General features: G+C 45.6%; 1 protein-coding gene across 1 annotated transcript in view; it reads left to right on the forward strand.

Annotated features, from left to right (window-relative positions):
* Positions 1 to 15,643, forward strand: part of LOC146185615 (RYamide neuropeptides-like) — a 90,497-nt gene extending 74,854 nt beyond the window's left edge. Inside the window, exon 4 of the mRNA XM_084606521.1 lies at positions 15,295 to 15,643. Coding sequence (XP_084462647.1) covers positions 15,295 to 15,334 — 40 coding nt within the window. The 3' untranslated portion in view covers positions 15,335 to 15,643. The remainder of the gene's footprint in view (positions 1 to 15,294) is intronic.
* The last annotated feature ends 8,537 nt before the right edge of the window (positions 15,644 to 24,180 follow it).

A 24,180-nucleotide genomic window follows, 5' to 3' on the forward strand; every position in this document is an offset into this window, starting at 1 on the left:
TGCCAAGCACCCTTCCTGCGGGTGACCAGAGTTCGAGCAGCGAAGCGGAGGGTGGTACAATTGTGGCCGCTGAACGCAAAAGTGAAGGACAACATAGAATGCTTGCTGTAAACTAATGTCGGAGAGACGTAGAAACGGTTTAGCCTGCTCTGAAGGCGCCTCCAGGTTCAAGTCACCCTTGACTGTCCGCGCGAATCCCCCTCCAGACATCTACCAGATCCAGCTCCTCCACCAGCTCCCTGAGTGCCTGCGCTCCCTGGGCGAGGTACCCGTAGTTGCTTCCATCGACAAACACGGCGCGAGTTTATTGCGAATATAAAATAAAACAGTCCGATTCAACATACACTGACCCCAAGGACAGTCCCTTGTATGGCGCAACACAGAATGGATTAAGACACCTCTGCAGATCAGGAACATGGCCGCTGCTTCTAACGCAGATTTGTCACATCACATCTCATGATCACCTACACAATTGTTTTATCGCAAAAACGTCCGGCGATGGAGTTCGCTTGTGAAACCCCAGTTGTCAGAAGGCAGACTGAATAAAAGGGAATACGCCTGTCCTCTTTAAGAAGAGAGGTTTCAAGTAGAACGAGAGGAAGAAGATGGCTACACGGTGTGAAGAAGCACTGAATAAGGGTATGGAGGGGGGGCTCAGTTCGCAGGTCGAGCAAACTTTCTGGCAAGTGGACTTGACTTCGTCTGGGTTCACATAAGGAGAGGTGGTATAGGTAAACTGGCCCCGGAAGACGGTTCGAGGCGATGGATAGCGAGAAATACAACACGGTCGGCCATAGACTCGAGGAACAGGGACAGTGTACTAGCGGTACAGTGACCGATGTGCTGAATCACGCTGGGTACGGCACGCTACGCTACGATATTTTAGGGTATGGTACGGTATAGCGTGGAGGATTTATCGGTCCAAAATACACGCGCTGGGAGAGGCGTCGCAATGTAAGGTTCAGAATTATTTCGGACCACATCGGGTCCTTTTATATTTTTAACCTAAACGCCCGGAACTGGGCATTATAGAAGAGAAGGAGAGGGGAGGAAGAGGGCTCAAAGAAAGCAGCAACACGATAACAAATTAACCATGTGGCCATGAATCCCGAGGTGTCGACGGCGAGTACCCGCTTTTATAGCAACCGGTGGCGCTGGCTTCGACCCCCCTGACCTCCCGATGCTTGGTTCATTGTTGTTGGTTCGGGCTTTTATGCTTATTACGTGTTCTTTAATGGCCACTAGGGCAGCTGTGGTTTCACTATGGCATCCTCGCAGAAGTGCCAAAACATCGTAAATCTTTAGCCCAGGACCTTCCTTTCTTCCTTTCTTTCTTTCTTTTTGTTACAGGCTAGTTGGTGAATTGCCATCCTTGGTTTTTAGCGCAAAAATAGTAAACGAACTTCATAGGAATTTGTTCCTTGCTGTGCTGCCTCTCTGCACTAAAACTTAAGCCCTTTGGCCCAGGGTGTGCCTCAATATTCCCTGAAAAAAGCAGCAGCAATGGCAAACGAGCGCTGACATTCGCGGCACTCGGGTGTTGTATGCGTTTCGTCTTCTTCGAAATACGGTCGCCGCAGCCGAGATTCTATTCAGCATCCTTCGGCTCAGCAGCTAATCTCCATAGTCAGTGAGTCACAACTGTCGGTAGTGGTTTCAGAGTCTGGTTTCAACAAAAATGCAGCTGTTGAAACGTCCATGAGAATCTCAGTGCATTTCAGATGAGGCGCGAAACATTTGAAAATAAATAACAAAGGGTTGTAAAGAGTAAAAAGTACAAGACTCGTTTGTTTTCACGATATGTCTTTTGGGTGCACGCATTTTTGCTGACACAGTCACATGGTGCTGATTCACAAAACTACGTTTGGGTTTCCCGTAACCACTAGAAAAGAAAAAAGCGAGAAATGTGTTCAACATACTGTCATACCATTAATTGTGAACTTGTTCTGAGTTGCAACAGCAGCTCATACTTTGTTTCTTACACATTGCTTCTCAAGCGCACGTAGTAGCCTACGTGAACATTCAGGGCTCATCACGCAACGATGAAGGTGTTTGAGTGAATTCACGTTGGTTCTTTTTTTTTTTTTCACGTGGCTTATCGGAGCTTTTATTTTGATTTGAACGTCCTTTATTGAAGGGGAAGGTTTATGGCCATGGATGGGGGTAAAGGGCAGTAGACTGAATCTTCATTGTTTGCACAAGTCGTCACTCAAATCACATTGCTCTGACCAGGCCACTAAGGGAGCCATACTTGGCAAATATCATTTGTGTGTTAGCGTCAGTTCCTAGAAGGAGACGGTAGTTCAGGCGGTAGGGTTCAATCTCGGAGCGTCCAGTAGAAAAAGCAGGGCAATCCCAGAGAAGATGAGATATGCCACCGCGCGTTAGAGTCGTACAGTGGGGGCACGTAATGCTTTCCTCTGTATACTGACACCAGCAGGCCATAATACGTGACGAGTAAGCCGCATGGGCGATGAGCTTATTCAAGAAGACTTCTTGACTTCGGGTGAGATTGGTTTTTCGCGTAAAAGGTGGGTCCGGTGTGGCCAACTGCATGCGATGCTGACTGAGGATACGAAGACTGGTCCGTGTATAGCGCATAAGGGCAAAAGAAGGGCTGTGTTGCCCGCCCAAGATCGAGTATGTATGGAGCAAGGGGGGTGGGGAAGTAAATGTGGACATCCCACCTGCCAAGGCAGCCCCGACGTGTGCCGCCGCATTGCCCGTGATTCGTCCGAGTGGCCTGGTGTCCACTGAATAACGACAGTTCTAGTCGCGTGTTGGTGGCGTTTAAGGAGGCGCTGTATGGCCGTAGCAATTGCATCTTGCTAACCGGGAGTAGCGATTTCCTTGTAGGCTTCATAGGAATCAGTGAGAATACGCATTGAATCAGTTCCTGTGCAAGGCACTCCTGCCAAGACTCCCCAAATCGCGAGGAGTTCAGTATAAAGAAGGGTACCTTGAGGTAGGTGGTAGGCATAAGCGCCTGTAGCGAATTTGCATCTATGGGCTGGGTATGCGATGACAACCCTCCCCTTTCAGTCGCTTATGCCAGCTTTTATTTCATAACGAATAACGTTGCATGCAGAAAGTCAATAGAAAGCCGCCATTATTTCTTGTTCTGAAATAGGTCAGGAGAAGAGCACACGTGGAACACAATGTTTTACAACAGCAGCAGCTTCGTACAAATTTTTCTGCACCTACTGTGTTACAAAAACAGGAGCATGAGTGCTGTATATAAGGATTTTCTGCACACCGACCACGCTAGCGACTATAGCATGCGATGTTTGCTGTAGCATTGAACACCATTCTTTTAACTTGTTAACTTATGTATGCGTCTTACCCACAGTGCTACGCCTGGCTGCAGCTCGCTGCCTGTGTGCTAGTTTTGAACTGCTGCCGCTAATGTAATGTACGTATATAGCTTTCTCGCCCGCCGTTAAGTTGACAAGCACTTGTTCGTACTGAAAGTAACAACGCGTAACCGACGGAACAAAACACAAGCACACAACCGATAATCAAATGCGAGCAGTCGACGTGCAGAAAGAAATGCAGACATGTACCAACATTCTTTCTTTGTTGATTAGTCTATGCCTGGCGGAATCGCATCCGGGAAGACGGCAAGAAAGAATCTTTGTGTTTTCTACTTCCCATGCGCAGCGCGCGTGTATCGAAGATAACGCTGTTGTGCGGCCTCGCGAACGGGAACGACCATAACTGGCAGGACTCACCCACGTGGGACTCTGTTGGCTGAAAGGCGGCACGCCCAGCGGCTTCAGCACCAAAGAATGCCGATGGCAGCCGTATACAGACGCTTATGATGATTGAGGAGCACCCACCCCCTGCTGCCACCTTTAGTAAGGGCATGGGCCCGCTGCTGCCCTTTATCGGTTCACGCTATGCCATTGCTGTAATTACCTTTGGCGTAGAATAGACGAGAATGTGGCATCTTGTTTCTTTCCCGCTTTGCGCGCATGCGTGGATGATGAAGAAGACGATAAAATGCACCGAAGCAATGAGCCCTACGCTGCTGATTTTCAAAATATTTGGATCAACGATGCTGGAAAATTGTTTTTTTTTTTTTTTCATCTGAGCAGTTGTGTGTTTCTAACCCTCATCAGCGAGAAGCTATATCGTGGACTAAATGTGCATTCTTTTTTTAATGAGGTGGCGTTAAAGGCTTTATTCTTCAGAAAATCTAGCATCGTCATTCTGAGCAAAAACTTACAAGCATGCTTTGGCTGGTAGAAGCTGGCAGGTGACATGACAAAGCACTAACTGGACGTCTTGTTCTGTGGAGTTACGAGACCACGCAGCCAACTCGGATCAAAATTTAGATGGGAATATACCTTCGGGGCACTCGTTAGCTACACTACGCATAGGATACGTAGGCTCATGCGTACGGCTGGGCTTTATAAATATGTCGGGTGACCTTTCACATAGCATCGTAGCTCTGTATGCTATTGAGAGGCGCACATGATTAGGCGAATAGCAACGAACATGATCGCGATTTAGGATCCCAAAAGAAAGCCGCACAAGTGAGCCTGTAACGCTGTTGCGTCGTACGATTAAAGGCAGAGCTTAAATTTTAATTCCCAAAAATTTAATTTTCGAACTCACGTCATTAGTTGCAGCTTTCTTCCACGCAACAATCCCCGTCCCCCCCCCCCCCCCCCCCCCCCCACCTCCCCCTGTCAAAAGTCAAAAGCGAGGTGATAGCTCCATAATAGCGACAGAGAAATAAAGACGATGCTTGTTTTCGTTTGTCAGGCTAGCTGTTGTCAAAGTAGAGTATCGGTCCGATATGCCACATGGCAGTATAATCCCATTAGGTATACGCTCGTTACCACGATTGTTAAGGGCCCATCGGTGGGGCTGTCTGCATCCTAGCCAACACGTATCAATGTGCAGTACGACCAAGGCAAAAACATCTGAAAAAGAGCCTTCTATCACTGCTCAACATAGAGGTGCTCGTGTTTTCCCGTTATCATCACATAATCCTGTATGACGGCAGCTAGGGAACGGGATACGAATGCAGTGCGTGTAAGACAGCGCGGTAAGTTTTTTCATGGTCTTCGCAGGTTGAGTTGGACAAACTTATCACACATTCGAAAGAGCTGCTGAGTTCAGTGCGTCTAGATTCGATCGGAATAACTCTCTTTGCGTGTGCTCTTGTGGCGTGTGGAAAATAACAGCCAAATGCATATTTTTGTTTTAAAACATCATTTTAACCAGGCTATGTCGTTCTTCTCACAGCACCATAAGCGTCTATCACTGTCATCGATGAAATTTTACACGCTATATGAAGCCATGAGCACCACAAGGGGTATACGAAATCCTTTCAGCCACTAATATAATGATGACGTCTGCTGGTACTTTTCGCCTCATATAAGCATTCCTAGCACATTTGCATAGTCAGCTAGACAGCATTTTATTACTTAAGGTTCATTTTTATTCTGTATAATATGGTTTTCTCTCATTGAAGGGCTTTTTTCGCTGAGAAGCACATCTAATCCGAAGCTGTAGTTAAACATACCAACAAGAGCTGCACTAATGACATAACCAGCCCTGTTTTAAAAGAAGAACAAAGAACGATGGACATAAAGTATATGGACAATTCCATTTATGCTAATAATTAGAATTCAGGAACAGAAATTTTGAAACAGGAATTCGAGAACAGGAACTTGGGAAGAGGGATTCGGGAACAAGAATTCAGGACAGCACCAGGCAGTGCGGCAATGCTTAGAGTGGCCTGTAGAGCGTAAAGGGGAGGCAAAATTTTGCAACTAATGCACGCACAGACAACGGGGTTTATTTTGTCAGATTATGTAGTTTTTTTTTTTTTTTCGTTAGTGACCTTCCTGAGCTTTGGAAGGCAGTGGCCTCCTAGTATCAAACGAGATTTTGCTCCCACGTCCAGCAAAGATTTAGAAATGTAAGTCTACCGACATTGCAGCGACTCAGCTTCCTGTTCTTCAAGCATTTTCTTTTTTTCTTCATAACAGCGAGACAAAGAGTCCAAATGCAACATTTTCGTAATAGCGATCTCGTCAAGCGTAGTAGAATGTCATCCAACTTATCCGCTGCAGCACAATCTTGCGCTGGCCGGGAAGCCTAAGTATGCTACTTTCGCCTCTTAAGGACATGTGGTCGAATTTCAGCTGTTCATGCAATATATGTTTTTGGGGTGATGTCAGTTTAGCCTTTTCCAGCGGCAGTCATTGTACCATCTGGTATATAGTAGCCAAAAGAACCAGAACCGCTTGTACCGAATCGATGGCAGCGAAGAGCTTAGCAACGCTTATGATTTGTCAGTGGAATGCAGGCGATCATTCAACACACCGCAGTACTCATTTTATGCGACCCATTTCCTCCCCACACGACCATCATTCAATACAAGCCAGCACAAACTATTTGCACTTTATTACAGCTTCTGCAGAGGATGTCAGTTTAGAGATAGCGCAAAGCTCTATTCGATTATCCAGCATCAACCAAAGTCTGTGGAATTCGTACTACCTTCGGGTATGCGAGATCGAAAAACCATCGCGGAATCAGCACTGAGCTGCTCCACCTTGTATCATTTTCTGGAAAAAGGCAACGTTGTATGTTACTCGATTATAAGTTCAAATTATCACTTGTTAAAGCGGCAAAGTCAATGCGAAAGCAACATTGGTACGGTTAATGGGCTTTAGCAAGTGCCCCCACCCACATCAACCTCGAGCCGAAACTGTGACTATACTGTACCGAGTACGGCGTAGTGCTTCGTGGGCAGTTACACAGTGGGCCCAGGCTCCGCTAATGGTGCGCGTGAAAGCAGCGCGTCTCTGGTAGCCAAGCCCGCAGACACCAGGCGCTAGTACCGCGTGCTAATTGTGCTCTCGTTAGCCGGCAACTTCGCTGAGAGCAGCCATGCCGCGAAAGCAGAGCCCGCTGCGACAGACTCTCCCGCGTGTAAGGCACGAAAAGTGGCTGCTCTGTCACGAGAACGGCAAGGGTGTCTGGGCTGCGAACGCAAACGTGCGAGCTAGTTCGCGTTTTGCGACGGCCAGCGTCTGTCCCCGCAAGCTCTTTTTTATTTTCGTTTGTTTGTTTGTTTTTATCAGAACACATCCGGAGCGTTGGCGAGGCTGGCAGTCGTGATGTGTAGTTCGCTATCGTCCGGCACTGCACGTTTCCCACAATAAAGAAAAAAAAACTGTTTCTGGCTCGCATTCGTAGGTCATGCTTTACGCAATCACGTTATAGGACGTTCTGCGTTCGTTTTTCCTCCAAATTGCCCCCTCTCTCTGCAGCCAGCATTTTGTGCTACGTTCGTGTACTATGAACCCCCCCCCCCCCATTATTTCCTTCTTTAGAGCGAACAGGCTTAATCTACCCTGTGACGCCGTGTCCAGCTTTCTTTTTTCACTTTATTACATTCCGCACGTTGTGTTGCCAAGCCAAACAGTGGTAATTACTATAAAATCAGGAAGTGTTGTCCTCGAGCTGAGCTTCCCCAAATACTTTCTCTATCCTAATACTAGTGCGCCTTCTCTTCTAACGCGAGACCATTAAGGGCCCCGTGTCGCAGGAAAGCTGGTGTCGGTGTAGTGGTCGTAACGCGAAAATCAGAAGAAAGTAAAGAAACAATAAAAGATTTACGGAAATCCATGGAGTCGAACACGGTTTCTTCCCAGTACGAGGCGAGCACGCTATCACTCCGTCACAGAACTTTTTTTTTCCTTATTGCCAGTTCTCGACAAATTCAAAAGAACATACTGGAAAGCATTCACATGCCGCATACCGACATTTTGGGTTGCCTTTGTTACATTAAAATTCTATAAATATTGTCAAAATTACCAGCCGTGAAACCCATTCTGGTGTGCATGACTGCATTTTTATTTGCTCCAAAAATATCTGTGCACACTCCCGAAAATACATGCGCGCAGGCCGTGTGTCGGGGTCGCAGTATTAACCAGCCATTCTTGACCGCCATATAAAATGGAGGCCCATCAGCAGGATCTGGTCAAAAGGGGCTCCACCCTCGTTTTCTGTGGGCAGATATCTTATGCCATTAGGCATAAGATACGTGGTCTATGGTTTCAGGCAGTTTACAGATGAGACAATGCAAACCCTACGGGGGTAAAAATTCATGTTCCTCTAAAAATGTTTTAACCTGCAAAGTTCCTGTGTGCAGCTTAAAGAAGGTCTTTGCTGCAGGCTGTACTCTCATTCTTTTAACCCTCTTTAGTACATTACCTCCGGGTCTTCCACCGTACAAGGACCTGTACAAAGGGACTGGAAAGACCACATCACACAAATTGTTATAACGCTTTTTCTTCTTCACTTCATACAAGTACTCCCTCGAGAACCGTACAAATAAAAATTGAACACTGTCGGCAACCTCTTAACCGCTTTCATTCTAAAACAGCGCAAAAGAACAGGGACGAGAGAACAAAACGTACAACACGAGCGCTGCTTTTGTTCTCTCGTCCCTGTTCTTTTGCGCTGTTTTAGAATGTATACATACCAACTCGCCCAGGTTTCTATTTTGGCTCTTAACCGCATTGCTTCTGTCCGAATAAAGGTAGGCCTAATTTATACATTGCCTTATGACTGTCAGCTAATTTTTAGTTACGTCATTCGAAAGAAACTAATTAGGGAAGTAATGTTTCCGTTTTACTTACCTGCGATGCGGCGCTCACTGGAAAATTCCTTCGATCGTACGGCGCTGCAGTAACAGATGTCCTCATCTTCCTCTTACCACGCGTACAGCGCTATAGTACACAGCTTGAGTAAGTGATTGAGGTCAATATTGCCGACGTCCAAGGGACCGCCTTGATAAAGAAAAAATAAGACATCCGCATCTTGAAGCCTGATGCAGTAGATATGCGGTTAATGCATAAGCGCATAAGGTAATATGCTCAAAGCTTGCAGATGCGCTGGGGTAGCGGCTTGAGCAGTCCGGTTGAAGTGGTCGCTCGTAGTGACGCATCCAGGTGCCCAACGTCTTCTCGATGGCAGACGCTTTCATTTCAAATTCCGCCACGGTTTTTGGCAGATTTCGGGCAAGACTCGCAAAAAGCGATTCTTTAACGCCTCGCATTAAAAATTTGACTCTCTCACCTTCGGTCATGTTAGGGTCGGCGCGGCGAAAGAGGCGCTTCGTCTCCTCAACGTACACCAGGACAGGCTCGTTAGGGAGTTGAAGTCTTGACTGAAAGAGAGCCTGGGCTCTTTCCTTTCGGACGACACTTGAAAAGGCAGTCAAAAACACTTCCTTGAAAATCTCCAAACCCTTCATAGCTGCCTCATGATTTTTGAACCAAACTCGGGCATATCCTTGAAGAACAAAATAGACTTGCCTGAGTTTCGCGTTGTCGTTCCAGCCGTTGAATTCTGCCACACGGTCGAAAAGGTCCATTAAGTCTTCCGCATCTTCACTGGGCAATCCTTAGAAGATGGGGGGCTCCTAGGGCTGCACGAAGACGACTGGTGCTGTTGACTGGGCCATTTCTAAAGTTGATGCCTTCCGGAGTCGAACGGGGTCAGGCAGCAGACCATGTTCGAGTTGTAGGCCTTGGAGTCGGCGGCTGGCTCGGTGACCTGTAGGCTGGTCTTCCAGGGCGACAGGAACAAGGCTGAGGTCTTCGCTTGAAGGATCAAGGGCAGCACCTCCACCAGATGTCACGTGGTGGTGACCAGGGTCGATGACACAAATGAAGAATCGGTGGTTGCACTGAAGAAACTCTTTATTGGGCTGACTTGCGCCCACAAAAGAACTAAGCAACTCGGCGGCGGCGATAGCAACAAACGTGCTCGTCGATCTTCGAACAAAGAATGCCCGTCACACTCGTCAACGCTCAATTTAAAGGCTGCTCAGAACAATCTAGATAACGTCGCAAACTGCTACTAGTACAACCTCGAACATTGTAGAAACATACGCAAGTGATCGGAATCTTCGAGACAGATCTCGGCGCATCGTTCGCGACAAATAAAATGATAACGCGTCGTATCGCGACAACGAGCATGAACAAACACGGGATACAGAATTGATACGCGTGCCAGAATCACAGTGATAAGGCCGCATGCCGACGGCTGTTAAAAAACAACAAATACAGTTTTGAAGGTTTCACAGTAATATGCTCGACGCATCAGAAGATCGAAACCTGAGCTCCGCCGTCTCTTCGACGCATCAGCACTAATCGAATTCTTGCATTCTAATGTCTGCATTCATAAGGCACATGCATCATTTGCATATCGTACTTTTCGCTATTAAATAAATGTATTATAAATAAAACAAAGGATATATAATACGGAAACATCTTATCAGGCGCTATATATGAAGAGGGGCAGCACAAAAGTGATCAAGAGAAAATTAGTCGCGCACCAAAACTAGATTTGCGCTCTAAATGATAATGGGGGGAATACCATTGCCAACATGAATATGATAGTTGAAGTAGTCGAATATTAACGCGGTAGTAATGGTATCTGTTTTGTGGAAAATCTGACGTTGTCGGTATTGTGAGCAGAAAATAACGGCCATGGCTCAGGCACAGGTGGTAGTTGGCCGAGGACGTTACCAGGAACCGATTTATTGTGTGAAATGTATCTAGCCGACACTCGCTACCTGGGTAGAAGCATGGAGGCTAACGAAAGGAGTTTAACATAAATTGATGACAGAGCAGCCACGTATGGAATGGAAAATGGTCGGTGTATGTTGAAGAAACAGGGAGATGGCGGAATGAATCAAACTCGAGTTAATGATATTCTAGCCGAAGTCAAGAACAGGAGATGGGCATGGGCGGAACATGTAAGGCGACAACAATCTGACGAAGGATCATTAACGGCAATGCACTGAATTTCAAGGAAGAGCAAGCGAAGCATGAGGCATGTATATGTGGTGTGGACGAGATAAGGAAGACTGCGGGAGTAAGGGCGTCACAGTTAGCACAGGACATGGTTCATTGGAAAGAAGTGGTTTGTTTGTTTGTTTGTTTGTTTGCTTGCTTGTTTGTTTGTTTGTTTGTTTGTTTGCTTGCTTGCTTGTTTGTTTGTTTGTTTGTTTGTTTGTTTGTTTGTTTGTTTGTTTGTTTGTTTGTTTGTTTGTTTGTTTGTTTGTTTGTTTGTTTGTTTGTTTGTTTGTTTGTTTGTTTGTTTGTTTGTTTGTTTGTTTGTTTGTTTGTTCGTTCGTTCGTTCGTTCGTTCGTTCGTTCGTTCGTTCGTTCGTTTGTTTGTGAGGTTTAACGTCCCAAAGCGACTCAGGCTATGAGAGGCGCCGTAGTGGAGGACTCTGGAAATTTCGACCACCTGGGGTTCTTTAACGGGCACTGACATAGCACAGCACACGGGCGCCTTGCTTTTCGCCTCCATCGAAAAGCGGCCTCGAACTTCGCACCACACAGGGTGCAGAAGCAGACGCAGTACAGCAAGCATCAGCGGCGTTTCAAATTGATTTACAGAAAAGAAAAGATGCAGTATCTATCACAATTCTCCGCGGACACCTTAACCGAGCCGTAAGAAAAAGGAGGAAAGTGGAAGTGCAAAAAAAGGGGAAAGGTGCGTAGTGAAGAGCTTCGGACAACCCACGCAACAGCGGCTTTCGCCTCATCGCAGAATAGTAGTCCAAACTGCCCCCTAGAATTTGTTTTCTATACGTTCCCAATTTTTAGCTGTAAGTTTGAAACATAATTCGTAAATTGGAAACTTTATATGTAGCCAACGATATTTCAGTTCATGGGGAGAGAACATCATCAGGAATGTATTCCGCAGCTCTGTTACAAGGAGAAAGACTAAACTTTTTGTCACTGGTGCTTTGGAAAACATTGAATATCCACTTTTTGACTGCTGATTTGTCATATTTTCTGATCAATCATTTGTTGTTTTCATTTTTTCCCCTTATGACATTATTCAGAAGATTTAGGACAAATATTCGACAGCTGCTAATATCTCATATATTCGTATAGCCATGGTAGATCAGTGCATTTCAGTAATATTTTTAATTTTACAGTCCACGATCATATTGTTTATGTGCGTTAGAAGTTGCATGTATTTTCAATTGAAAATGTCCTATTATAATAGGACATCTGCTTATAAGTAGATAGGAACCTGCTTATAAGCAGGCTAAAGTTATAAATGTGGTCGGTTACTCTTTGTTGATTGCTCCAAAAACTAATTGTCTCTTCGTTTAGAGGGCAATATGGTCTGTAGGTGTGTGTGGGAAATTAGTTCCTAGTCATTCATCTCTTGAGAATTTCTCAAACATGCCGCCGACAATTTGTTGTTTTCTCTGTTGGCTTTAACCATTCACAAGTATCATGCAAAACATCCTCCACTGTTGTCGGGAGGACCTCAAGTGGCACCTATCTTGTATTTAGCCGCATTGGTACCATTCAGTACCACGACAGCTTCAACAGAATATAGATTCAACCCCATGACTGCCGACCTGTGTACAAACCTAGCACTATACGACTCCGCCGTGCTAGCGTTTCCTCCTACAAATGTATATACAGCCGTGCAAGGCGTAGTGCCATATTATATGGAAAGCTACAGGTTGGTATCACGCAGCACTAAAATTAGAAGTCACAGTTACCTGTGATTAATATGAACAGAGCTAGTTACAATATTTATTCACGCTTCTTGTATTGATCTGAATAACACTCATATCAGACACTTGGTTTCTGCTGTCCTTTAATGCGTCGCGAACATATGCTATCGTTAATCGATAAAAAAAGGACAGAAAAATTCCTCGCATTAACATTCGAGTCCACTATCGGGCTCCACTTGAAAAAAATTAGCTCCAGGTTATTTTCTGACCAAACCCTTAACCCGCCTGAGCCGCACAAACTGAAAGCCGCTCGCTTTTGCTACTGATTTGACCTAAACAAGCGCGTTAACCATTTTTGTCAAACTCTCATTACTTCTCTCATTATCATGCCTTCTGCTTGCAAGAATATTAAATACCTCGACTGTTCTACTTGTTTCCATCACCCTGTCTATAGCTTAGCTTTCGCATCGTCTGCCTTTAGTTCTTGTTCTTCTAGTGTATTTATTGTTCACACTGTCGGATAACACTTTGATTGCTCCTGCAAGTTTTCGTATTTTGTCTAGAAGTTGACAGCCGTCATGCTTCAATATGATTTATAATTTTAGTACTCTTTCCGTTTCCTGAGACTTTTTTTTTTTAATAAAGACTGTCTGTCAATATTCACCCTATACGTGAAGCAAACCCAGGCTGGATTTCTTTGAAACGTCTTGTCCTTCATATTGTCTTTTATCGTCCTGCACTCGCAAAAATATTCGAGATCTAATTCTGATTCTGTCCCTGTTCTCATTCCATTCCAATTCCATTCTATTACGGGTTTAATTCTATGCTAATTGCATTGTTATTCGTAATCGCTTGTTTACTCATTTTCGCTAAATTATATCTGAGTCTTCGACCTCTCCCTTGCAAGTGTAGAGGAGGATGAACATCTCCCCACCTGTTGCCTGCCAACTGACGCAGGTAGCCTCTCTCTAACACCAGCTTACGCACGTAGATGTACAGATTTTGGCAGATAAATGCTTCACACAGTCACTTACACCAGGCATCGGACAACCTTCTTGTTTACTGCGCTTCTAACGCTATCTCATTAAACCTTAGGGAACATTTAAGGATATGACGAGACAGTGTTAATGACTTCCATCTGAGGCTCCCCTTGCGCATCTTCGTTCGTGTACATGCGCTTTACTACTCACTTAACCATTTATATCTTTATTCGTGCCTTTATTATTTCATACATTCGCATTACCTTGCTTTCGAAAACAACCTTATTATCTAAAATACCATTCGACGTAGATATAAAGCGCCACTTTAACCAAGCCATCCGAACACTCCTGAATGGCCAAAGGGCTGCAAATCTGACTCTGGATCTCCTGTGGGTTTGGTTCTCGTTTCATCTTTCCACCTTGCAGCTTATCTTACCTCAAAAGTTGGCAACTGTCATTTCGGATAGCAGCCTATGCCATCTTTAAGCCTACAATCCATGTGGCCAGCCAACTTCCCGCATGTCAGCGGCATATCCGCGATTTTTCGTTCATAACGCTGACTACAACAACCACGTCGGGCTTTCCCCTGAATAGAAGAGTTTACTCTCTCGCATTAACGTAACGTTTCAGCCGGCGCTAACTGAGCATGGGCCCTCTTCCCGCCTTACCTTCTTCCGGCGCTGCCCTCTGCACCCTCCAGCCGCATCCACCTCCTCCGCCTTTCATTATCACCCTCCTGTGTGGTGCATTCCGTTGCTTCCGCCATAACCTTGAGCGTCCACAGTACTCTCACTTCGATTTCTCCTCGTAACACCACTCTCACGCTGCGCATTTCTCAGCTTTCGTCATACCTCCTCGTCTCGTGGTAGCAACCCTCTGTGTTCTTCCCATGCTGCCCCATTCCGGCTACGAAATCCTTTGTTCCATACAGCCAAAGCCACTAAGACACTAGTTTCATCCCAACCGCCCCCTCTATCACTTCCCCCAAAATGCGGCGAAATGATGCGAAACGCCACCTAGCAGGTGGCGTTTCGCTCTGCTACTATCTGCCGCAACTGGTAGGTGGCTGGCTACACCAAAAACTGCACCAAATACGACGTGCAATCCGGGGAGGGTGCCTAAGAGCTGCGCCCTAAAACACCGGAAACATGCTAAAGTAACAAAAGTTAATTTTACATGCGAACCGCTTTTATTATGTGCTACTTAGGCACGAGCAATGGTGCGTTTTGTTGGTACTAAAAGGCCTTCAGCATAGCATGGCGTGTTCGTTGTAATGAGCTGGCACTCTCTAATGCCGTGTACGTTATCACTGCTGTTGACTTACTTCGAAAGCACTGCTAGTGCCACAATACGAAAATTTCGGCTTCCATCTGTATGTAGCTTCAAAAAACGAAGTCTCTAATCCTCCAGAAGTATCACCCACTTCTCCACGACACCTCCTAGTTGAGAGAGCAAAGGCTACCTAGGGCACTTAGCACCCCAACCAACCTCCGCCCTCCAAAAGCGCCGTCCCCAACCCAGCGACACAGCAGCGGCAAACTCGAATTCAAAGACGCGATAAAAAACTCCTCTCCCTTCCCAATAGCCACCTGCACCCGCACATCACCCTCCAGGGGCGATCTGTTGCGTCTGTGAAGCGACCGACTCGGATTAAAATCATTTGTCGCGGTAAAAATGTAAAAGCGGTCATCGAGACTAAATCCAACTGCTTTCACATCGCTGTCGCATTAGATTATCGGTTGTAGCGTGAATTTTTGCTGATCACGTGGTCCTTTTTTTTTCCTTCAGGAAAGCATCCGAGGACTACAAGGACACGTCTTTTGAATGAAGCCGACCGTCGGTCGACCCCCAACTACGGCGGCGACAACCACCTTCTCCACAATCTTGCTACTGCTGTGAGAACGTACGACGACTGAAGGAAAGGAATAACTTCGTATTCAAACCTCCGGCTACTCCCCGGCTGCTTTAACATAAAGAGCCTACTAAATGGCGACGTTCTGTACAATAATACCTGCTTTAAGGAACGATACAAGTTCTTTCATGCCTGAGTTGATAAAAAGCACGGTCCTCGATTACTGCTAACTGCGATTAATCGGTTCCTGTAGGAGCTGTAACAATAACAAAACAAACCGTTATCTTAAAGCATGTAGGGTTTAACCCTCAAAACATTCCTTAAGAATTAAGAAGAAAATATTCCTTAAGAGCCCTTAATATTCTCCTTTTCATTTAACATCAACAGTGCAATAAGCGAGCGCATTCACGTTTGACGCTTTATTTATTTATTATTTTTATATCACATCAGCCTCTTGAATTCAATGAAACACGCTCCGAAAGGAGGAGCATTGCAGGAGCGCAGGACAGGTCTCGTTGAGCAGCGGTGCACCTCGAGAAGACTTTAAGACCTTTGTGAGCTGAATAATACGAATGTGGCATAGTGCTGAAAATATCGCTGCCTGGCTTAGGAAAGATGTTTCGTATGGTATCAGGACGCGTTGATCGTTCATCACGAGTGCGCTTTGCAATTCTCTTCTAAAATGCGCGCTTCAAGAACTGCAATTATCAGCATGTCTTATCGTCGTTCTGGCGGATAGTTTTAGCTTGATTCCAACCACTTCATGAAGTATGGCAGCGCCATGGCAATATGAAACGATCAGGAAGAAGTTTAAAAGGTGCATTCCTAGGAAACCTTGCAATGTCGACAACCAGTGACAAGCGTTTGAGCGATGGTGAGTCTGTAAGTCAAGGCCATACGTCTCTTTGATGGAGCTCAATTGTACTTTCAAATGCTGTTCAACTGCAGTGACCACGTGCACGTACCTTTGTGAAAACAAATTAGTTGGAAAATTTCCCCCTCGTCCATGCCACGGGCTACACGCCGACAGTTAACAAACACAGCTTCTGATTAATAACTTCGTTACCAATTTGAAATTTACGTTATCATCATGGCCTTAACAATATATGACAAGGAAGCGCCCATGTTCCATGTCCCCATAAAAAGGTAATTTCCGACTGTAAAGGCCATATTTACCCAGAACAAAATTGGAAGTGCAATATTGGAGACTGAGAAGTGATGTCGAAATATCTTGCGGTTGATCCAGTTAGTCTAAAAATATGCCGCTCCCAACACCAGTCCGTTGATTGTGTTTTATGATATCACATGCCACAGCTCTCTAGAAAATATTGCGCATGCCTGCATGTTTTACTAGCTTTCTTGGTGACTAAAGAGTTCGCGAAAATTAGTTTCCACGCGACTTCGTACTTTCGTCAAACGTGGAGGCGCCCGCTCTTTCTGATCTGCAACTAAATCTCTTAAGAAGCAGTGTAAGAATAACCTACACTGTCCCAGTGTGCCACAGTTCTTTCCATCCTTCCTCCAAAACGGGCGTAAAGCCTCTGAGACAATCCCCAAAGAAGTGACTTCTCGTGTCAAAACGTCGATGCATCGTTGTATCCTTGTGCCGGAAAGATGCCGGCCAACCTTGATGCTATTCTGTACTAAATAAAGTCGACCCATACACATTGCTGCCAACTGTTCATTCTGTCTCTCCCAGAAGAAAGAACAGCAGGAGTGGCCACGTTTATTTTCAGCGTGCCATGATGGCATGGGGTCTTGCCATTTGCGTGAGTGCGTCCACAAACAAGGCTTCGAAAGGTGAGAAAAAGTCGCGAGCTTCTGGGGTGCAGTCCAAATACGAAAATAACAAGTTGCTTGGATCTAAAGTGCTGCGATCTACGCCTCATCGCTTCGGACGTTATTAGATAACATGTCGTTAAGTGAAAGGTAAACAATCCCAACTGTTACCACTAAGTTGTAAGAGCGTGAGAAGATGTCCCAGCTGATCGAACGGTCCGATAACCAGCGATGGAGTGATGGTTGCAGCGGCCACTCAGATTTTGTTTACCTATTTGTCTGACAAACATTCTAAGCATGTGCTGCATAGCGAACAACGTCACACTTTAAACGGAGGAACAAGAGGCGTTGCGGTCGACCTTTCGCTCCCGAGGAGGGCGCTGGTTCGCCCAAACAAAGACCGTGGCCTCTGAGATCCGCGCCTGTGTTTGTCTTTTGAATTCGGCTCTAATGCACAGGGTTTTACATTACTGCACGTCCCTTGCAAAGCTGACCTTCAATAACCTTAACTCTGTTCTGACGTGACAGCGTAGACAACAAGAACCAATCACGAATACATCGCCGCGCGTAGACGCCATATGCAGAAATCGCCGAATAAGAGTTAGCAGCAGAGGTGGGCAACCTCATGAGGTTTCGACCTCATGAGGTCAACCTCAACCTCAAAATGACCTCAACCTCACGAAGTGAGGTGAGGTTGAGGTGAGGTCGGCAACACCTGAAATAATTTTGAGTGAGGTCAGCAAATGAGACCTCAACCTCATGCGTGAGTTCGAGGTTGAGTGAGGTCGTAACTTAGTGAGGTCGGCTTGTGAGGTCGAAATTATTGTTTCCGACAGCGATAAATAGCCGGCAATACACCTTTCATAATGCCTGTCGTGTACACTCTTTTGGCTACCAACGCGCACATAACGAACAGTTTGCGTCTGTGCGTTTGCGTTCGACACGAAAAAAAAAAGGAGAGGGGGGGGGGGGGGGGGGGGGCGTAAAGTTCAGCGCGGCAAACGAGTGGGGTCGGACGACAGCTGCAAACTCGAAAGAAGGTGGAACAAGATCCCGCCACCATTCCGAGCGAGTTTGGGAAGTAAAGAAAGTCTGCGCAAACTCGAAGGGTTTCCAGACCTACGTGGGTGTGTCGGCTTCTCGAAAAAAAATAGCTAGAATAGTAGAAAAGAGGGAAGCGCAAGATCCAGCAACCAAAGAATTGCTTGGGGAGGATGGCACGAGAGAGGAGGTTTTAGAGAGGCATATGGAAAGAACAAGGATGCAGAAGAGACGAGAGATAAATGGCTTGAGGAGAAGTCACCCCACGAAGACTGTATTTTAGTAAATAAAATCTGCTTTTGCTATTGTATATGGCACGAGTTAACACGAAAGAAAGCAATAGGACGATAGATCGTAGTTGTATCAGAGCAATCCACTCTTTTATTATTATTATTATTATTATTATTATTATTATTATTATTATTATTATTATTATTATTATTATTATTATTATTATTATTATTATTAGTCACTAGACATTAAATTAACCCTTACATAAAATGATAAATTTAATATGCCCTTCTCTAAGAATCATTGAAGAACAGACAGGTGACTGACGACTGCTTGCAGTCATTCCTTTCTCATACCCTACGTGAGCTTGTGCCTTTTTCATTTACATGTTTGTTTATTGAGGGCCTCCCCTCCGTTTTACAGCTTGCAGCCAAAGTGGCGGGCGCGGCTTTTGTTCGTAAGCTGGCTTCTGCTCTTTCGGCTCCGCCTGATCTCCGGTCTGATCTCAACTAGCGGACAAAGCGCGAACCCGGGAACCCCTCGGCATTTCTTGGAAAGTAAGCCACTGCACATACGCGCGCCTCTGGGAGTTTGTGAGTTTTAGGTATTTTTAAGTGCGTCTCTGTCAACGGGGCCGAGAGTTACAAAGACAGTGGCAGTGTGGGCGAGAGAGCGAGATGTGTGCGCGGTGCTGAAGCGTGTGAATGCGCGAGTGAAGATCTGCGTCTCCTCTTCTCTTTAGCTTTTCAGTACACTTGCACCACCCCTATTTTTCCTCACTTCTTATTTTCTTACTTATCACTTACCAGTGTCCCCTCTCGCGTTTGTGCACCCGCGTTTACTCACAACTGGCCGCTTTTCTGCGGTACGGCCAATCGTCACCCCCCCCCCCCCCTTTCGCCTAAGAAAAAAAAAGACAAAAAAACCAGAAGATACAATTCTCAGATTCTGCTTCTTCCTCTCGCAACATTCTTTTTTTTTTTTTTTTTTCCTTTTTTAGCTTTTGGTTGTGCGCTATACCTCCGACTGGAGTATTCCTGTTGGTCTAAAGAAATATAAAGACAGGCCCTTCTCGCTTCTCGGAACACCGCGGCGGCTGCGCGGACCTCTGTCGCTTGTCAACCATGCAGGCATCTCATCGTTTCGCAGGAGGGACACGCTAGTCAGTGTTCAAACTCTGCTCTTCCTCCGTGTAGACGCGTTGCCACCCTGCTCACCACCCGCTAGTCTTCCTCTCGACGAATATTGTGCAGTCGAAGAAAAACGAAACAACTCCCGTAGCATGGGTTAAGTGTTCGCGCTTCATTCTCCCAGTGGGCGTGGTTCTATAAACGTTTTTCACTCACTCTCGTCGCGAGTGGAAGCTGGTGTCTCAGCCCCACGTTCTCATCGACACCAATCGTTCCTGGAACGTCTGATTGGAAGTCGCCCCCAAACGGCGTCGGTGAGCCGCCCGAAATGGGCAAAAAAAAAAAAAGGCAGCATCTAAACAACATGCTGTGTTCTTCGCCATTTACCGTGGGCGTCTTTTTCAAGCGAAGACACGCAGCCATGCCGTGGTCGGCGACTTGCTGTAATTTATGACGGAAGTTTCCGCCCTTTCCAGCTGAGGTCTGCCCTTCTTCTTCGAGGTCTATCGCATTGTTGCGTTTGTCGTCGAGTGTGCATGACATGGTTGCGGTTATGGCAGGTGTGGTTATGGCAGATATAGCGAAAAAAATCTAAATATACCGACGATGATGTGTGCGCGCGCAGTTGTCGAATTGACAAAGACATCGAAGGCCATTTCCGTTACAATAGCCACGCAAAAGAAACGAAAAGCACTGTAAACTTGGAATGCATTCACTGCGACAAGAAACTCTGTGGACAAGGAAACCAGCTTTTGAGCTTCTCTCGGCATCTCAAGGTAATGTGCGAATTATCCCTAATCCAACGTATTATTTCTTTAACTTACATCAATGATAAAAGGAATGTTTTGGGCTGCAAATTCACCGTTAATTATAAGTAGAAGGGAGGGTAATCTTTCCAATAATTTGTCACGGCGTTTGTTCTATACAGCACAACCAACTCGTCAGGATTATCGAAAGTAGCGCAATGTCAAAAGTCAAGCACGCTTAACCTTTTCGTAACTAAGCGTCTCTGCATATGGCAACATTTTGTTCCGTCCGCCTCTTGTGCAAGTCCCACGTCAGAAGTCAATTTGATAAAAGAATGTTATGGTACTACAACTTCCATATATACGTAAGTGGTCGATCTACTTTTTGTTTTTGTAACAGAGACGTAACACTGAAGAAACATTAGATTGCTTGTGATTTTGTCATCCGATTCGATTTCAAATCGCAGGAAAATGTCTTCACCAAGAAATTATGACTTGCTTGTCATGAGGAAACACTATTTGACGGTCACAGATATGTGCGACGTTTCACTGCAGACCTTCGGGGGCTCGCATCCAGCAGCGCCAATGACACACAAGCATTACAGCGGGAATCAGGTCAAAAGTCACCATATTAAAACAAATAAAAATAAAATTTGAAGAGTTGAAACTGACCAATTATACTGCCGTTATTAGGTCATGAATCAGTAGCCCCGCTGGCAAATGTTCATTTCAATTTTTTTACTTTACAAGTAAGCCTCATCATATTCAATGTTGTTTAAAACTTATGTCGTCATTCTGGCGTGTCACCGCACAGGACTTGCGCCATGACGTTTTATAGTTAGTGCTCTCAAGTGAAAAACCTTTCTTTTTTTTTTTTTTTTTGAGGTCGAGCGACCGACCTCAAACTCACAGTTTGAGTTTGAGGTGAGGTTGAGTGAGGGCGGTGGTGGCATCAGAAAAATTGAGGTGAGGTCACCTGGTCAAACCTCAACCTCAAAGCGTGAAGTTGAGGTCGAGTGAGGTCAGGAAATTTTTATTGAGGTTGAGGTGAGGTTGCACTTTTTGAGGTCAAATGCCCACCTCTGGTTAGCAGCATGTCGAAAGAGCCGTAATGTTTTTTTTATCTGTGAAGTGAGAGAGAATTATTCATTATACTCACGACCCAACTAGCTGTGAATACAACGAAACAATAAGAGCGCGTTGCTGTGTCGATCTTGTACAAGCGAGAGATCCGACGTGAACAAGCCTATGACACACGCTGCGCGACACTCCTAACATCGCTTTAAATGTAGTACTTCGTAAAGCAGGCCTCGGCAGTAAATGGTTGTTCTATCACACGATGCTGCTTCGCTTATCTTTTTATATCTTGCTTCTTTTTCCTGGCATATTGGGGGGCATGTCCTTGCCGGGGGGCTACTCGCATTTTCAAGCGCTATTTCATTTTCAAGCTCATAATCCATACCACGAGAGTGACACTCATGTAAAAGAACAATTGGGGTGGAGCGCGTTTGGTGGGGACTTTCTGCTCTTGAATGGCAGTTTACCATTATTCAGAAAAGTGTACTATAACAGTGGCATCTTAACAGCGCCCGCCTTAGCCGCAGAAGAGCATAGGCTAACTAAAATGCTTCAACTTAAATTGAGCATAATGTAGAGAGCTTTGCAAAAGAAAATGGTAGGTGTAATATTAAGAAACATGAAGCTTAAAGAGCGCGTTAAAAAGATTACTCGTGTTAATGACAATCAACTCGAAATTAGGAATACATGGGCATGTGCAGGCCATGCAATGCGAAGAGAGGATAATCGATGGTCGCTAAGGGTAATGAGTAGATTCCAGGAGAACCCAAACGCGCAGAAGGGGCCGCGGAAAGTTCGTTCGGCGGATGAAATTAAGAATTTTGTGGCGATCAAGTGGCGTCAAATGGCACAAGACCGAGTTGATTGGAGGTTTATGGAAGACACCTTTGTCCTGGAGTGGGTGTAGTCAGTCTGATGGTGATGAAGTAAATGAGGGTGTCATTTTAATGGCACAGGGACAGCTGACAAAAAAAAAGCGTTTTGGCTGACGTGTCTGCTCTGGATTAGGTGGGCTAAGAGACTCATTTTTTGCAAGGATTTCACAAAAGAATATCTGAGCAACAGTCCAAAGCAGGTCATATACCCATTGAAAGACCGGCCGGTACCCAGATATACCGGGGATTGAATGCCGCTCCTCCAAAATACAACGCGAACAATAAACTCACTTTAGTATACAGAATTGTGGTCCAGCAGTTCCAGTTTCATTTTTTTTTTTTTGTTAACTTTCGCCGAAGAATTTGATCATGCAAAGTGAGTCTGCCAGAAGCAAGCTAGAGGAAATGGAGGGTACACGTGATGAACCAAACGTTCGCCCATAAATAAACAACTCTACAGCACTTCCAGAAGAAATCACACTGTGCGCATGACGGTACAAATGAGGCTGGATCAGCGGTTATTTACGTGCAGGCACGCGCCCGCCCGCCTGCACGCACGCACGTATGCACGCGTATAGTGTTTATAGCTGTAACAGCTTCATTATTTGAGCGAGTTTCTACGAAAGCGTCGGCAAACTAGTGCTGCTTTGAAGTTAAGAGTGTTTTCTTAAGGTAGCGAAGAATTTGGATCCGACGGATGTGTTGATTCTAGCTAGCAGCTCCAGGGGGAGAAAAGCGAGAAGTGCTCCGTTGGCGGCGTCGAGACCCAGCAAACTGATTGTGTAAGCTCGTGGACGTTGGTTCTCAAATAAATACGCGCAGCATTAGCGATGTATATTTCGACAGCTGAGTTGCGCATAAGAGCTTCAAGCTCTGGCTAGAAAGCAGTGCTCCATATATGAGAGGTCCGATGTCCTCCCGCCATGGCGACGAGTAAACAAAAGATAACCACCCTTTACTGGAAGCTATGTTTAGCACGCATTCCAGATAACGTGGTGCCCTAAGAACTCCCCTTTACTATAAACATACTGGACCTTTTGCTCGGCCTCCTTCAAATTCAGCCAGAAAAACAGCCTCCGAAACGACAAACCGTTTGGAAATAATCCCACGCGACGACTTTTTTCTCAAGAGGGAGGAAAAGCGAATATAATAAACCTGTTCATTACCTTTTCGTTTACTTGCTTGGAGGTGACGAGTGTTCATTTATAAAGATAAGGATAAGTTCATGCGTAATGCTCCCTTTTTATTTGGACTTTGAGAAAGTTAACAAAAAGAATGCTTCGCGCTGAAGCTGTCGCTGCCACATCACTCAATGCGGCAGTTCTAAGCGTTCATGAAAAAGGTTATGAGCGGAAAGCCCATGAAGCCAGGCCTTGTGTTATTTTTCCCCTCAACCTCTTTTTTAATAATTTCTCCCTCACATTCTTCTTTAAAAATCCGCTCTGGGTGTAAGGTTCTGTGACAATTAATATACGACTAAGTTCTTTGCGCCGTGCTGAGCGGCCACGGTGGCGTTTTCTCGGATACTGAGTGGAGTCATTCTGAAGCCTATTTGGAAGGTGGCAGTCAGCAGGTGATATGGACGCTGCCCCCATGGACCTCTGAAAAACAGTCTTGTTGACCAACAAATTCATGGAGGTCGAAAGTTCCAGACTACAGGTTGGCATTGTCAGGTCTACCGCCACCCTTGCGTTTCTGGCCCCAGTATCGCCTCACTCCGAAAGGACGCATGCCCCTATCGACCAACTCCGCCATCGCCTCGATCAAATGATCGCCTCTATAACGTCGCGAAGCCGCCGCATGCGCTGCCTGTGTCCCCGACGGTACACCGCATCCCAACTCCATTCCCACGAGCGCCGTTCGACTTCATCATCCACAGCCGCGTTACACAGTGCTTGAGCTTGGGAACAGCTCAAGGAGATTAGAATATAAAGCCTGCTCTC

The sequence above is a fragment of the Amblyomma maculatum genome, chromosome 6 (genome assembly GCF_055883805.1).
Source record: "Amblyomma maculatum isolate TAMU_Amacu chromosome 6, ASM5588380v1, whole genome shotgun sequence".
Taxonomy (NCBI): domain Eukaryota; kingdom Metazoa; phylum Arthropoda; class Arachnida; order Ixodida; family Ixodidae; genus Amblyomma; species Amblyomma maculatum.